At 47.1% G+C, this 14061-nt stretch overlaps 1 protein-coding gene across 1 annotated transcript; it reads right to left on the bottom strand.

The window, feature by feature from the left end:
* Window positions 1-706: 706 nt before the first annotated feature.
* LOC308466659 (vascular cell adhesion protein 1-like) lies at window positions 707-14048 on the bottom strand. Its single transcript, XM_080987595.1, has 5 exons — window positions 13872-14048; window positions 9721-9990; window positions 8102-8392; window positions 4736-4996; window positions 707-1625 (listed from the first exon to the last, which is right to left on the bottom strand). The coding sequence occupies exons 1-5, from the start codon at window positions 13927-13929 to the stop codon at window positions 1531-1533; spliced, it is 975 nt and encodes a 324-aa protein (XP_080843721.1). The 5' UTR covers window positions 13930-14048; the 3' UTR covers window positions 707-1530.
* Between the last annotated feature and the right edge of the window lie 13 nt (window positions 14049-14061).

Genomic DNA, 14061 nt, shown 5'->3' with positions numbered 1-14061 from the left:
CACCCTGGGCCAGCAGGGGGATACTGTAGATAGTTTTCACTCAGGTCCACATATGCAAATAAGGGATTGAAAGTGACGTTCAGTGATTGGATAGTTACAGAAAATGGTTACTGTTGTGTTCTAGTGGAGCTCTATATAAGCAGGCTGGCTGAACCCTTCAGTTCAGTTCTGTTCTGGCCTGTGAATAAACAAGAGCTGTTTGAAGAATCGCTGTGTCGTCTGATATGTTCACCCACAACGTAACAGTAGTCTTTCTGTAAACAAGCCAAAGACTTAAAATTCAAGGAACAGGCCAGGAATATCCCAGAGGTTTCCAGGCCCCCATGGAGCCTGTGGTGTAGAGCTTCGCCTGCATTAACCTCAGAGAGGGATGCATGCCCAGCAGCCTTTTTCAAAGACAGCGGAAATGCGCAGCCATAAACACTCCTTCCCCCAAGCACCAAGATTAGCCTATGTCTCTAGACAGGTGAGAGAAAGTGGTTCCGTGGGTGTCCCTTTTCCAAGATGGGGAAGGGTATCATGAGCATCTGCTTATCTACAGGGTCTGGTGGCTCCTCCTCTGAGACATGCTTCAGAGGCAAAACTTGCTGTTGCCAAGCTCAAGGGCAGGCATCCCCCTTAGGGAGATTTGTATGGGTGGCATACCGAAGCCTTTGTCATTTAGTACTCAAGCATGAGGCAAGCTTACCACTATATACCAGTTGGAAACGTTTAACCAAATAAATGATTTTATTGGGAGAAAGGTGGGCAGAGAAGGGCTGCTGAACCCCAAAATCTGCACCAAGGAAAGTTACATTCAGCAACCTGTATAAATGCATAAATGGGGAGGGGAGCAAAATTTATCTTATTTTGCATAATTTATTCTGGTGCTGCAAATCATAGGGAAGGTCTCCCCACAGCGGCTGGGATTTTTAATCAAACCAGACTAAGCTTCTGAGATTTCAGTGGACATTTTCCACATCCTTAAGGGCTGAAAACTTGATCCCCTCACCTTTGATTAATACAAAGATTCTTTTCTAGCTGAATTCCATGTCTGATACCATATTCTATATGTTTTCTCTGCCAGAGCTCTAAGATCCACTCCAGCTGCTCTAAAGGTACCTGGCTGTTCACCAGGGGTGTGGGAAGGGGAGGCAGTGAGGGCGGCTCTCCCTGAGTGTCATCCCTGGGGGAGGGGTGACAAAATCCCCCCAGTGGTGATCCACTGCGCGGATCGCACCCCCTGGGCGGGATGCTCCGCCCCCTGGTGCACGGCATGTGCGCTGCTCCGGCTGCCCGAGCGGCTAGCTCCACCGTTGCTCTTCGCAGCAGCAGTCCCTGATTTTGTCTACAGCTAGTAGCAGATTAATGGAATTCATGTGCTTTCAGGCTATCATCCAGTTCTGCCGAGTGCTGCCATATCCTGAATCACAGTAAATGATACCCTCTCTTGGTTGCTTCTGTGGGGGCTTGCTAAGAAATGGATCTTTTAGCCGTCTCCATTGTGCCAAGAACAGTCTCTTTGAGACTTTGAGCTTTCTTCCCCAATGATCATCTTCTTTTTAGGCGGTAGCAAATGGTGCCCAAGATGCCCAAGACCAACACCGGCACGATCACCCAGACTGCAACCCAGCTGCGAGGCGCCTCTGCAATAACAGAAGGTAATGGATGTAATGGGTGCCTGAATCCAGATTTCTGCATTGCAGGGGTTTGAGCTGGATGACTCTCAACGTCCCTTCCAACTCCACCATTCTATGATTCTAGGATGGAATTTGGCTGCAGAGGAAGAAGTGCTCAGTGAGTGGGGGACAAGCAGCAAGAAGGGCTTGTGCACTGGAAAACAGGCTGCTGCAACAGACGGACCCTGGGGCACAACCAGCCATGGAGAAATTCTGCATGAGCCTAATTGAAACCAACAGGATGTAGGAAGTATGCAAGAGCCATACAGTGCCTCACATTTCAGATCTCCTGTTCAAAACAGTGGCAGTGGTTGAGAGCACCGCCTTCCCGCTGTTCCCCAACCTGGTTTGGAGGCTGGCGGTGGTGAGAAGCGCTGCTTTCCCCACCGCCAGCCCCACAAGCTGGGGGGACAGCGGGGAGGCAGAGCGTCGCCTTCCCGCTATTCCCCAACCTGGTCTTTGGGGCTGGCGGTGGGGGAAAGCAGCGCTTCTCCCCCCCAGCCCCAAAAAGCAGGTCGAAAGGAACCCAAAGCCTCCAGAGCCCAGCGGGAACTCCCGCCGCGCTCCTGAGGCTTCGGGTGAACGCACCTTGAATGCACAGAACGCACCTTGACTTAGAGGGGGAGAACAAGAAAAAAAATTTTTTTTTCCTCTTCTCTCCCTCCTATGGTCCGGTGCGTCCCATAGAGCAAAAAATACGGTATGTCTTCTTTGCTGCCTTCACTGCCACTAGGTAGGCTTCATAATGAGCCCTTACCAGTGTTTGGTTGCATTCATTTGGATCTTCCCTCCATTTGTGTTCAAGTCGTCTTCCAGCTTGTTTCCTCGCCCTAAGCTCTAGAGTGTACCAGGAGACCAGTTGGGCTCCACGAAGTGGGAGAGGGTGCTCAGGGGAGTTTGTGTCAATAGCCCGACCCATTCGGGTGTTCCAGAAGTCAGCCAGGGCTTTGACAGGGGCACCAGTCATATCAGCCGGAAAAATCCCCAGAGCCACTGGGAATCCCACTGGATCCATCAGCCTCCATGGGCGGACTATCCTAATAGGTCCCCCACCTGTGCAGAGGGAAAAGGTGCTGGCATCCTAAATCTCAACAGGAAGTGATCTGAACATGACAGGGGATGGATGTCGATGTCCGCCCCCCATCACCCTCTTCCTGCCCAGTCAAGAAAACAAGGTCCAGAGTGTGGCCTGCAATGGGCGTTGGGCCGGTGACATGGTGGGACAGCCCCATGGTTGTCATGGCTGCCATGAGGTCCTGAGGCGCCCCAGAGCCAACTGCCTTGGCATGGATGTTGAAGTCTCCCAGAACCACCTAAAAGTAGGGCCCATGTGCCCAGGAATCATAGGACCAGCTAGTAGTCAGGCTCCATGTGCCTTCGTGCCCAGGAGATCAAAGGACCAGCTGGGAGGGCAGAGTTAGTGCAAGGCCTGAAGATGCTTCATGGAGAAGCTCCCAACAATTCCTCACACCATACCCTCCAAGTGTCCCAATTTTATGGAGGCAGTCCTGGAATTACCATCCTGGCTTTTGTTTTGATCCCGGAATGTCCTGGAATGTCCCTATTACCCCCACCAGCACCACCAGCACCAAGCTTGAGGAGGAGGAGGAGCTTGTCGCGAGTGATGACGATGGTGGCAGTGGCAGCTGCGAGGGAGCATCCCGTTGCCTCTCCATGCCCATCGCTGTCGGCCTCCTCCTTTGGGCAACTCATAGCAGCTGCTGGAGAGCAGGCGAGGAGGAGGAGAGACTGCCCCCGCCAAGGCCCAGGCCTAGCCCCGTGGGACGTGCAGGCTCTGAGGGGCAGGCAGAAGAAAGGGGGGAGCAGAACACAATTGGTCTGGATTTTTAAAAAAAATGCTTTGTGCATCTACATCTAATTTTGCCCCTTTCTAAAATGTATTTATGGCTGTGTGTTTTTCTTTTTGTAAATCTACCAAAGAATAAAATAATATAAAACAAAATTGGGATTAAGGTGTTTTCTCAGGACGGTGAAGGGCCTGTGTGCTGTGTCCTGTGGGTGTAGCAGTGGTGGCCCTTGCCTTTCTTCTGACAGGAAATGGGGGGGTCAAGTCCGGTCAGTTGGGGAGGAGTGGGAAATGTCCCTATTTTCATCTGAGGAATGTTGGAGGGTATGCCCACAGGGCAGCAATGCACAGATTCTGCACTGCCTCACACCACCTCAGAGTGATGTAGCTGAAGAGATGGCATTAGGATGCATCCACATGAAGCTGTTTAAACAATACGTCTTCAGCTGAATGTGTTTTCTTTTAGGGAAAATTATCCTTAACTTCCAGTTTGGTCCTTGAACATTCCTTGCAAAGGTTCCCCCTTTCTTTCCATTTATATCAGCCTCAACTGTGGAGGAGTAATGAAGTGCAGCCCATCACCTTTGAATTTTTCTTAGTCTTATCAAATCTGAATTGATCTCCTGTCAGATCCCCCAAATAGTTCTCCACGCATCCTGACTTCAAATTCTCTTTCAGGATCATATACAGTGGTACCTCGGGTTACAAACAGTCCTGCTTACAAACGCTTCGGGTTACGAACTCCATAAACCCGGAAGTAGGTGTCCCGGGTTGCGAACTTTGCCCCGGGATACGAACGCAATCCGCTTCCGGGGCCGTGGGAGGCCTATGTAGGGAATGCGCGCTTCAGGTCAATAACGCTTCGGGTTAAGAACAGACTTCCAGAACGAATTAAGTTCGTAACCCAAGGTACCACTGTATGGTGAAATTTCAATTCCTAGTTTCCTGAGAAACCAATAACTTGAGATTCTTTGAGATGGGTGTGTATTTTAGGATGGATGGTTCTCATCCTGTACAAGTTTTCACCAGAGTCTACACAGTTTTCATTGGCATCACAATAGCAGCTCATATTCTTCCCTCGTTTAATCTGAGTTTACCCATTCTGGGGGAAATTAAATGAGTTAAAAAAGCAACCATGACTGGTATCAATGGCCCATTTGTGACATTTCACAATTGCAAATAAAGTCCCGTCCTTGGATGAGGAAGGACGTTGAGAAAGTGCTACACTGGGGGAAGGGGGAGACTGGAAAGAAAGTCATATGCAACCTACCTTCATACAGAATGTCAACCTCTGTCGAGCCATCACCATAGACATTATGTACTAGACATCGGTAAGTCCCATTGTGGTATTTTTGCGCTGAAGGGATTGTGATGGTCTTATTGTTATCTGAGTACTCCACGCCAGTCTGGGAGGGGAGATCCCATGAAAACTCTGGAAAGGGCTTTCCCTCTGCGTGGCACTTCACCACAAGGGCTGCACCAGTTTTGTACACTGTGAAATTTGTTGAGATGTTCACATTGTATGGACTGGCTGCAATAAGAAAAAACAATGGTTGATGAGTTGCAGAAGCCATCAGCCACCTGCAAACGATATACAAATGGTCCTTGCTTTACTATGAACACTTTTCTATTCCAATCCTCTTTTAATTAAACTAAAGTGTTCTTTGAAAAATAAAAAAAATGTTTTATGCTTGTTCTGATTATGCTTTAATTTGTTATTAAATAAAGCACTATGACAGGTTTTATTTTGTTAGCACTGCTGCTTAGATTTTGTAAATATAGTTACATTACAGTAGTGAAATAGTTTTAAAATTACTGTCATTGTTTTGAGTGATCTTTGTAAGCTGCTTTCAGAAGGCTCATCATAAAAAGTGTGATATAAATGGGTAAACAAATAAATCATAAAACCTAAAACAGCTGTGAGTGACCCTAGAGAGCCATAGACAGATGCTATTCCAGTCACAGCACCAGAAGCCAAGCATTGCCACGCTACGATGGAGACCAAACACTCCCCAATCCCAATTACATTGTACCCAAAAAGGAATGGCCTCTCCCCACATTAAATGGGGGGGCGCCCTTTGCATGGTCGCACGCAGCCCCCTGGACCCTATGCAGCACCATTAGCACAGGCTTGGCTTCACCTCCCCCCAGGTGGGATACCTGGAGGTCTCCGCCTACCTCAGTCAGTTGCCCAATCCCGCCTGGGGAGGTGTTGCCAAGGTGATCAGGCCAGGTAGGGGGAGGGACTACCTGCCCACACAATAGGGGGAGGGTCTTACTTGGGAATTGCCAGTTGGCTCCAGAGCTTCTCCCACCCTACCCACCCTCAGTTAAGACTTCTTTTGCAGGTTAACCTTTTCTCCACAGGTACACGGGCGCTGCTACGTCAAGGTCGCTGTTGAAGGGCCGGAAAGGAATTCTCCTGCATTGCCTTTCCTGTAGTAAAACGTCACAACTTTGGCAGTATCAGGCCTTGGGTGGAATCCTTTAGTCTATCTTTCCTGAACTGGGGGGGGGGTGCAGAAGTGACCCGCGCCCCCCTCCTCTTTGCAGCTGTGATACCAGGGTTCCCCGTTAAAGGGGTTGTTTGAGGGGAGGCTTTGGCCATACGCCTAAAGGTCATCATTGCTCTCCCCTGTGATGGCGGCGTAACGGGGGCCGGCTCTCTCTGCTTGAACATATGTTCTCCAGAGCCAGCCCATCCCCCCCATACACTGGATAACCCTCATGTTCCCCAGATCCCCGGCGGGGGACTGGGAGGGATAAACGCCCAATGCCTGAGCCAAGGTCTACCCACATCTGAAACATAATGAAGTTGTGGCCAATTTTAATCCCATGCCACGTTGTCTTGAGTCGTTATTCCACATGGGGGCCGTCCAGGGTTTGGGGGACTCCGCCTGTCCACGCAAAGGAAGATTCAGCACACTGAAGCCTATTCTTGCTTAACTTTGTTGTACTCCATTACCCAAACAGAAGGATGCCCTCCAGCCTTGCAAATAAGCTGACAAAAGATAGTAGCTTTTTACTTTGGCTTCTTTTACTAGCCCCATGCCGTAGCATCCTGATCGCCTCCTGGCCCAGGCACGAACGGGGGGGGGGGAGCCCACCGCTTCCACACTGCAGCCGGCTCAGTGTTGAGCCGCCTCTCCAACTCTTGCCCTGGGGGTGGAGCTGCACAGATCGCAGTGTCGGAGGAGGGCCCTGTGGCTGCTCTCCGATTCTTCCGGGGGATGAAGCTCCCTCCACACAGCTCCCTTGTGTGCCGGATGCCATCACCAGAGAGGGGGACATAAAAAGGCTGGCCCAGTCAGGCCTTTCTCTGTCGAAGTTCCTGGTTGAGCCCCTTAAAAAATGTGCCTGGGTGGTGACCTCCTCAACCCCCCCCCCATGCTATGCCACTGCACTAGCCTGCTAAGTGAGCAGCCTGCGAGCTGCAAAGGAGGGGGAAATGCTTCTTCCACAGCCAGCCAGTATGGAAACACAATGTCCGAGCCTCTTAACAGGCCGATAAAATCAACACCCTGATTATAAAAAGCTCAGCAACTTTGGTCTGCCCCAGACACTGGCCGGGGTTGCTACACCGCTGCTGGTCCTCAACTCCTCCTATCAGGTAAGGAGGGTGAGCTGAGCCTGGATGGAGATGAATTCTCCCCAATCCCATCCCCTGAGAGTTGAAGCAGCTTGAAGGTGATACAAGGTGACAGCATGTTTGTCCATAATGTTCAGGCCCATCCCACAATTCTCAAACAGGTTTTGTAGAGTTTTATATTGCCTCAAAAATAGACAACAATGGGACAAAAAATAAACCACAGGCAACAACAGTTTTGCTAATATTGTAATGTATAAAGCCCTAGACAGCTTAGGTAACACTTTCTCCCGTATAGTTCATTGGTGGGGCCTTCTTGGTTACACCACAGCCTGCAGATGCCCTTCTTGAAGTCACCATGGAAACAGCCTTCTCAGTTTGGGCTCCCATCCAATAGTGCTTTTCCCTCCAAAGGGTACTCAAGTGTATGCAGTGCCAGCATCTTTTTTGTTGTTGTTACACTAAGTGCCACACTTTATAACCACTACAGCTTCATGGTGAGTACTGGCACCTATTTCCCCACAAAAAAGACACTGCCCAATTCCATGGGCGTAGCTGGGGGGGCAGGGAAGGGCAGCTGCCTCCCCTAAATCAATAAAGATCAATAGTAATACTTAAGTAGCTGAGGTTCTCCCCCCCCCCCCCAACTAAAACCCTGGCTATGCCCCTGGTCAACCCTATGCAATAACATGCCCTTGAAGCACCAACAGCAATGTGCTCCCATCATTTCTAGAATACTTTTTTATTTACACTGGTCTTAGGGGCCCAATAAGATTTTATGTGGAATAATAGTTAGTGGTGGGTGCTTTATTATTTATTGTTTAATGGACTGACTTAAATGAATTTGTATTTCAGCTGGTTGTAAATTGCGTGGCATATAAATGCATTTTAACACGTAAATAAATAAAATACTCAGCTACAGAAGTATCCTAAGCCCTCTAGGCTAGAACAAATTGTTAGATACATGTGTGCATAAATTACTTCTAAACTGGGCCTCCCAGCCCTGAACACATGACAAAACCAATCAGATGCATAGCAAATAGAACTTACCCACAATCTTCAAGGTTCTGTTTGCACTTTTTTGCAGTACTTCTGAGCCCACCTGGAGGGTGGCTTTGCAGAGAATGACATCCCCATCCTCCTGAGGCTTAGCCAAAAAGCTGTATTCCACAGAAATGCTGCGCTCCCTCTTCAGGATATTACTGCCCTTTCTCAGGAAGATGCTGACATTAGATGGGGAGCTGGAACCTCTCACTTTCAAACACGGGATGCTGCATACAATTTTCTCCCGGTGATTAGCCACAATCTTGGAAGTAAGGTTGAGAACTGGGGTTGAGAACTCTGGGGGAAATAAAGATATGAATGGCCACCATCTGAAATTGTAAGTGAGGACTAACTAGTAAAGAGGCCTAGGAAATCTACAGCTCCTGGCTTTCTGAAGTTGGAAATGTTAACCATCCCAGTTGTTTAAAATAAATATAAACAATTTCAGGGCAATGGGAGGGAAAACTCTGTATGACAACTGAGCATCCTAACCTAATCAAATAATGGTGGACAAGGATGAGCTCCTATTGGTTGGTTGATTGACTGACTGCACTTACATACTGATTTTCAGGGCAAAGGCATTCCAAGGAAGTTTACAAAAGATAATTTATGTACAATAGAAGGACATAAACACAAGTATCAAAGGCTTCTTTTGAAAGTTCAGTTTGTTTTCAATAAAATATTTTCTTTATAGGAAACCACTACTCAAAAGTTCAGCCCAAGCCATCCTCTTGTTCCAGAGGTTGGCCAAGGCTTTGACAGGAACGCCAGTCATATCAGGCAGAAAATCCTCCAGAGCTGTCTGGAAACTACATGGATCCCACAACCTCTGAAAGTGGGTCCCCTGCCTCTACAGAGTGGGGAAGAGGCTAAAAGCCTCTTTCAGATCACCCTCTTCCTGCCCAGTCGAAAAGACAAGATTCAGAGTGTGACCTACGATGTGCGTTGGGCTGATGTTATATTGTGACAGCCCCATGGTTGTCATGGCAGACATGAAGTCCTGAGCATCCTGAAGCAGTGACATAGCATGGAGGGGGCACGACCAGGCAGCCCCCCCCCCATGGCAGGCTCCCTCATTGTGATGGCCCAACACCGCCAGCCACCCCAGCTCCACTCCCGGATCAGACCTGACCCAGGAGTGGATTTGCCACCCCTCTTCTTGGCTGGGCACAAGTATGCCCCCCCCCCGCTCCACTTTGCGAGAAAAGATGCAGCAAGCTCCCTCCACGCTCCACCCCAGGCAGTGGTAGCATATGCTTTGCCGCTGCCCTTAAGTTATGTTAAAGTGCTCCTAGAAGGTGTTTTGTTGTAAGATTGGTGTTGCTAATACTACATGCAGCATGATTTTTGTAGAGCAGCGGAGCCGCTAAGATCATGTGCCCCAATCACCAAAATGTCTTGGGCGGGTCTTGGGTTTTCCTCCCTCTTTCCTCAGGCCTCACAGCCATGTTATGCAGCATACCATGTCTAATAACATGTGTACTCTGCTATTTTGTTTTAGGGTAGTGGGACGACATGGAAACATGGGACCTATTTCCCCCCTCGACATTATGTGTGTGAGGAAGGAGGCTAAATTACATAGCCTCCAGATGCCCTCCCCGCCATGAAATTCTGTGCATACTCACGGTAAACATAGATGACCACATTGGTGTCTAAGGAATCAAAGCCTGCTCTTTGGACTATGCATATAGGTTGAAGTTCCCATTCAGACACATTGGTGATGTTTAGAGAAATCCACCCATCGCCCTTCTGGATTCCTCCTTCAACAGACACCTCCCACTCCAACCGGGTGTAGTTAGCACATGTAGTTGTGCAGTTCAGATTCACAGAACCTCCAAATTCCACAGCAGGTGCCTCAGGGTGGATAGTCACATTGCAAGTGTCAAGGAAGTGCACTATAAGAAAGAAAGAAAAGATATGGGGAGATATCTGAGAGGGAGAACTGCACAGCGCCCCTTCAGCGAAGCTGGAGAAGGAACAGAAGGAGTCCCTTCTGTTCCTCCTCCGGCTTCGCAGGACAGGCGCTGCGCAGAGAGGGAGAGCTGCGCAGCGCCCCTTCAGTGAAGTGGGAAGAGGAACAGAAGGGGCTCCATTCCTCCTCCCGCTTCGCTGAAGGGGCACTGCACACCTCTACCTCTCTGTGCAGCGCCATTCGCTCCATAAGACGCACTCACATTTCCCCTTACTTTTTAGGAGGAAAAAAGTGCATCTTATGGAGCGAAAAATATGGTAATTAGTTCTTTCTCGTTTCTAATCAGTCCATCTAATATCTGCTTTTTCTTATTTTTTCTAATTTTCTTCTGATAGGCATTTTCTTGGATAAAAAAATCCTCTCATTACCACCTTACTAGCATCCCAGACAATCCTCCTATCAGTGTATTGATCTAAGTTTAGTTCAAAATAATCTTTCAGGGCTTTTTCTGTTTTTTGTCTTATATCCTGATTATCTAATAACTCCTCATTCGATCTCTATCTAAATGGGGTATTCCCCTCCCCTTTTTAGTTCAAGAATTATCAAATTGTGATCCAGGAGTGTTCTTGGTTGTATTTCTACTTTTTTTTTACTGTTATTGATAACGCTTTAGATAGCCATACCGAGTCTATCCTTCTGCTAGATTGATGGACCTTTGAACAAAATGTATATTCTCTATCCAGTGGGTGTTTAAAACTCCAAGTATCTGGTAAACTGAAATTCTCCATTTTTTAGAAGGTTGTGTGTAGTCTCCCTTCCTTTGAATCTGTTTTTCTTAAGATTTTATTCATTTCCAGGGAGACTACTCCATTTGTATCTCCCATTAATTAATCTAAATATAAAATTCTGATTTCTTCTCATTCAGTGCATATATTCCAACTAAAACAATTTTTTCACCTTGTATTGTTATTTATACTACCATCATTCTTCCTTTATCATCCTTAAATAGCTGTTTTGGGTCCAGTTTGGGTTTAATATAGAAAACTACTCCTCTTTTCTTTGTAATGTCTGAGGATATAAATTCCTGTCCAATTCTCTTATTTATCAAGATTCTTCTGTGAGTAGATCTCAGTCTCTTGGGAGTTGGTTGTGCCTGCTATATTATTATTCCGTGCCAACCCATCTGGGCTGTCCTGTTTCTCACCTTATATTGTCTATTGAACCTATTGTGTTGTGCTGACATATAGTATGATGGGTGGGAGAAGAGGGGAGTTAGGGATGGGCTGAAGATTGGGTGGCAGGTTATAGAGAGTAGCCTATATGTAGCTTAATTTTTTTTTAATAAAAATGTTGAGATGTTTGGAATCTAAAAAATAAAAGGTAGAAATAAGATGATAGTGATAGTGAGAAGGCGGGGGTTTTTAAATGAGAATTTTTAAAAAAAAATTAGAAAGGGTAAAAATACAAAATATAAGTAATCATAGAAAATGTGTGAAAGGAATAAAAAATGGAAACTAATGGTACTAATAAAAAAGTGGTTCATGTATATAATTTAAAAATGTATTTGCTGTAATTTTGACTCACAAGCAGTTTTAATTTCACTGCGGAGCCCGCAGAGTCTGGATTTCAGGTCCCTGGATTAGGGCTAAGGCAGGAATCCCAGGGAGCGGCTTTCAGTGGTTCACGCCTCTTACATGGATGCCATTACAGTTTTTTGAAGAAATAATAATAAAATTATTAAAAAATATTATATATATATATATTTCCAACGGGGGGAACCCGTGTTGTGTTTTTTCCTGTGAGGTGGTCTCCAGGGTCCCAGCCTGCTATTTTTGCGCTAACGGCCAGGGAGGTAGCCTCGGGGTCAGGCCTGGGCGTGGCTGTGCAATTCCTCCCGGCCTCCCTGGCCCTCCCGGGACCCTCCTATCTAAGCTGGTGCTCGGCTGGGGGGCCCCTCCTTTTGGTTTTCTGTTCAGCTCCAGAGGCCTCCAGGTCGTGGAGCTCCACTGGGCCGTTGGTGCTCCCGGTTCCAGCGGGGTTGAGGCCGCTGGAGGAGCTGGGGGCTCCATGCAGCCTCCCTGGCTGTCGCGTTGGGCACCTTGGTCCCCCCCCCATCACAGTAGTGGCGGCGGCAGTTGGCATGCGGACCAGCCAGGCAGCGCAGCTGGTGCTGGTGGTCCTCAGAGGGGCTTGCCATCTTGCTTCACCAGAAGTCCTGAGTGGGGAATTTGAGTTATGTGAGCTAGAAACCAGAAGCTGGAAGCTGCAGGCCAGGCAGCTGGGAGAGGCAGAGCCATGCCTGATTTCTGTTGGAATCCAAAGCTATGGCCAGGAGAGAATGCTCTGTTGGAGTGTTGATGCTGTGAGCCCCACCATCATAGTTTCAGATCGTATATATATGTAAATTAACCATATATCAAACAGATGACACAAAGCCTCATTACAAAACAAAACATGAACCCTAGGTCAGCACCTGGAACCTCTGGAATCTTGCACCACCAGAGATTTGGGTGATGTGCAGCAGTAGGGACTTTTATCTGGTAGAGATTCCTAGTCCCCTTCCCCTCACTGCAGTTCTCATGTTTCCTTTGAAGTACGAGTACCTGTTAGATAATTTATGGCTATAAAAAAAGATTTAACAGAGTCCAGACACAAATAGGCAGCCAATGAAGTAGAAAAGAGGACTGGACCTGTTCCAGTGGCTCAGCCTAAGGCTAAGAATGCAAATCTCTCCCACACCTTGTGATTGAAGTATGTATCTATCAGCTTTTCATTTTTCCAACCTTAAGTTCAGTTTTCCAAGTTTCCAAATCAGTTTGCAATATTAACAATAAAGACCTCATGATAATTCACCAGTATTTTTGTGTGAATATCTCCAGTCAGATATATTAGACATGTACAATAACATCATACAATACTACAAAAAATACTATAAATATTTTTTATGTAATTTTGCCTAATATACATATTTTTGAAAAGCAGTTCCCCCTAATATGCCTCTGGGGTGTTAGGTGAGGGGCAGTATGTTGGGGGGAAAGCATATTGCCTGAAATAGTCAAAAGGCAGGAGTCTTGAAACTGCATATGAAAAAGACACAGCAGCTTAGCTTGGCTTGCTCAGTGGTGAATCCAGTGCTTTGGCACTCGGGCTCCTTTAGAAATCTAATGGGCAGATAGGAGATCTCTATCACAGAAAAGTCATCAATTTCCAGTCCTCTTCCTTCCAAGGAAACTAAACCAAGGGTCTCCAGGAACCAGGAACTGTCTCCTTACTCCCATAATAATACTGGCCTGCCACCCACCCTGGCCTCCGAGGGGGTGTGAGTTTCCAGGGGTTCCAGGCACTCACCCAGAGCTCATGTTTCTTTTTGGAATGAGTTTGTTTTTCTCAGATTAGACCTAGTATGAATGAGATTGGATCTTGGCATCCAAGATTTTCCCTTTTATACCTATTTTTTTTCCTTGCCACCAACACTGCTCACACCTCATCCATCACACAAGACATTTTCCATTCCCCCGTTTGTATTTGGGGATCTTAGGATGCTTTTAGAAAGACATTCAGCGTGGGAACAGTGTGCCTTCGTCATGCAGTACCCACACAGCATTCTCATCCTCAAAATGCCAGCCCACAGCACACACACACAATTTAATCTGGATTTACCCTTTCTATGGAAACGACAATACACTTTTTGAAAAACTGTTGCAACAACTCACTGGCAAATATCTCAATAATCTGTTTGCAAATTAAGCCCCCATCGGGAAGCACCTTTAGATGAAGCCAGTTTCCAGATTCCTCCACCAAGGGAACACAAACTAGACAGCTCTCCTTGGCTCTGGAATGTAAAGAGTTTTCAGGATGACTCACCCACATGCAACCAGAAGATGAGAAGCACAGCAAAGTTCAGAGGCAAGACAGGTATCATCTTCACCAGGACAAGGCAGAAAAGATGACCATTGGGAGTTTGATGGTTTTCCAGCTAGCTATATGGAGCCAGAACAGTCCAGGGAAGTCTAAGCTTAGCCACGCTTTTGTCTAAAGTTTTATTTAACGTTTT

This window comes from Podarcis pityusensis, assembly GCF_964106645.2.
Source record: "Podarcis pityusensis genome assembly, chromosome: 17".
In the NCBI taxonomy this organism is placed as follows: Eukaryota; Metazoa; Chordata; class Lepidosauria; order Squamata; family Lacertidae; genus Podarcis; species Podarcis pityusensis.
This window is presented reverse-complemented; position numbering and strand designations above follow the sequence as displayed.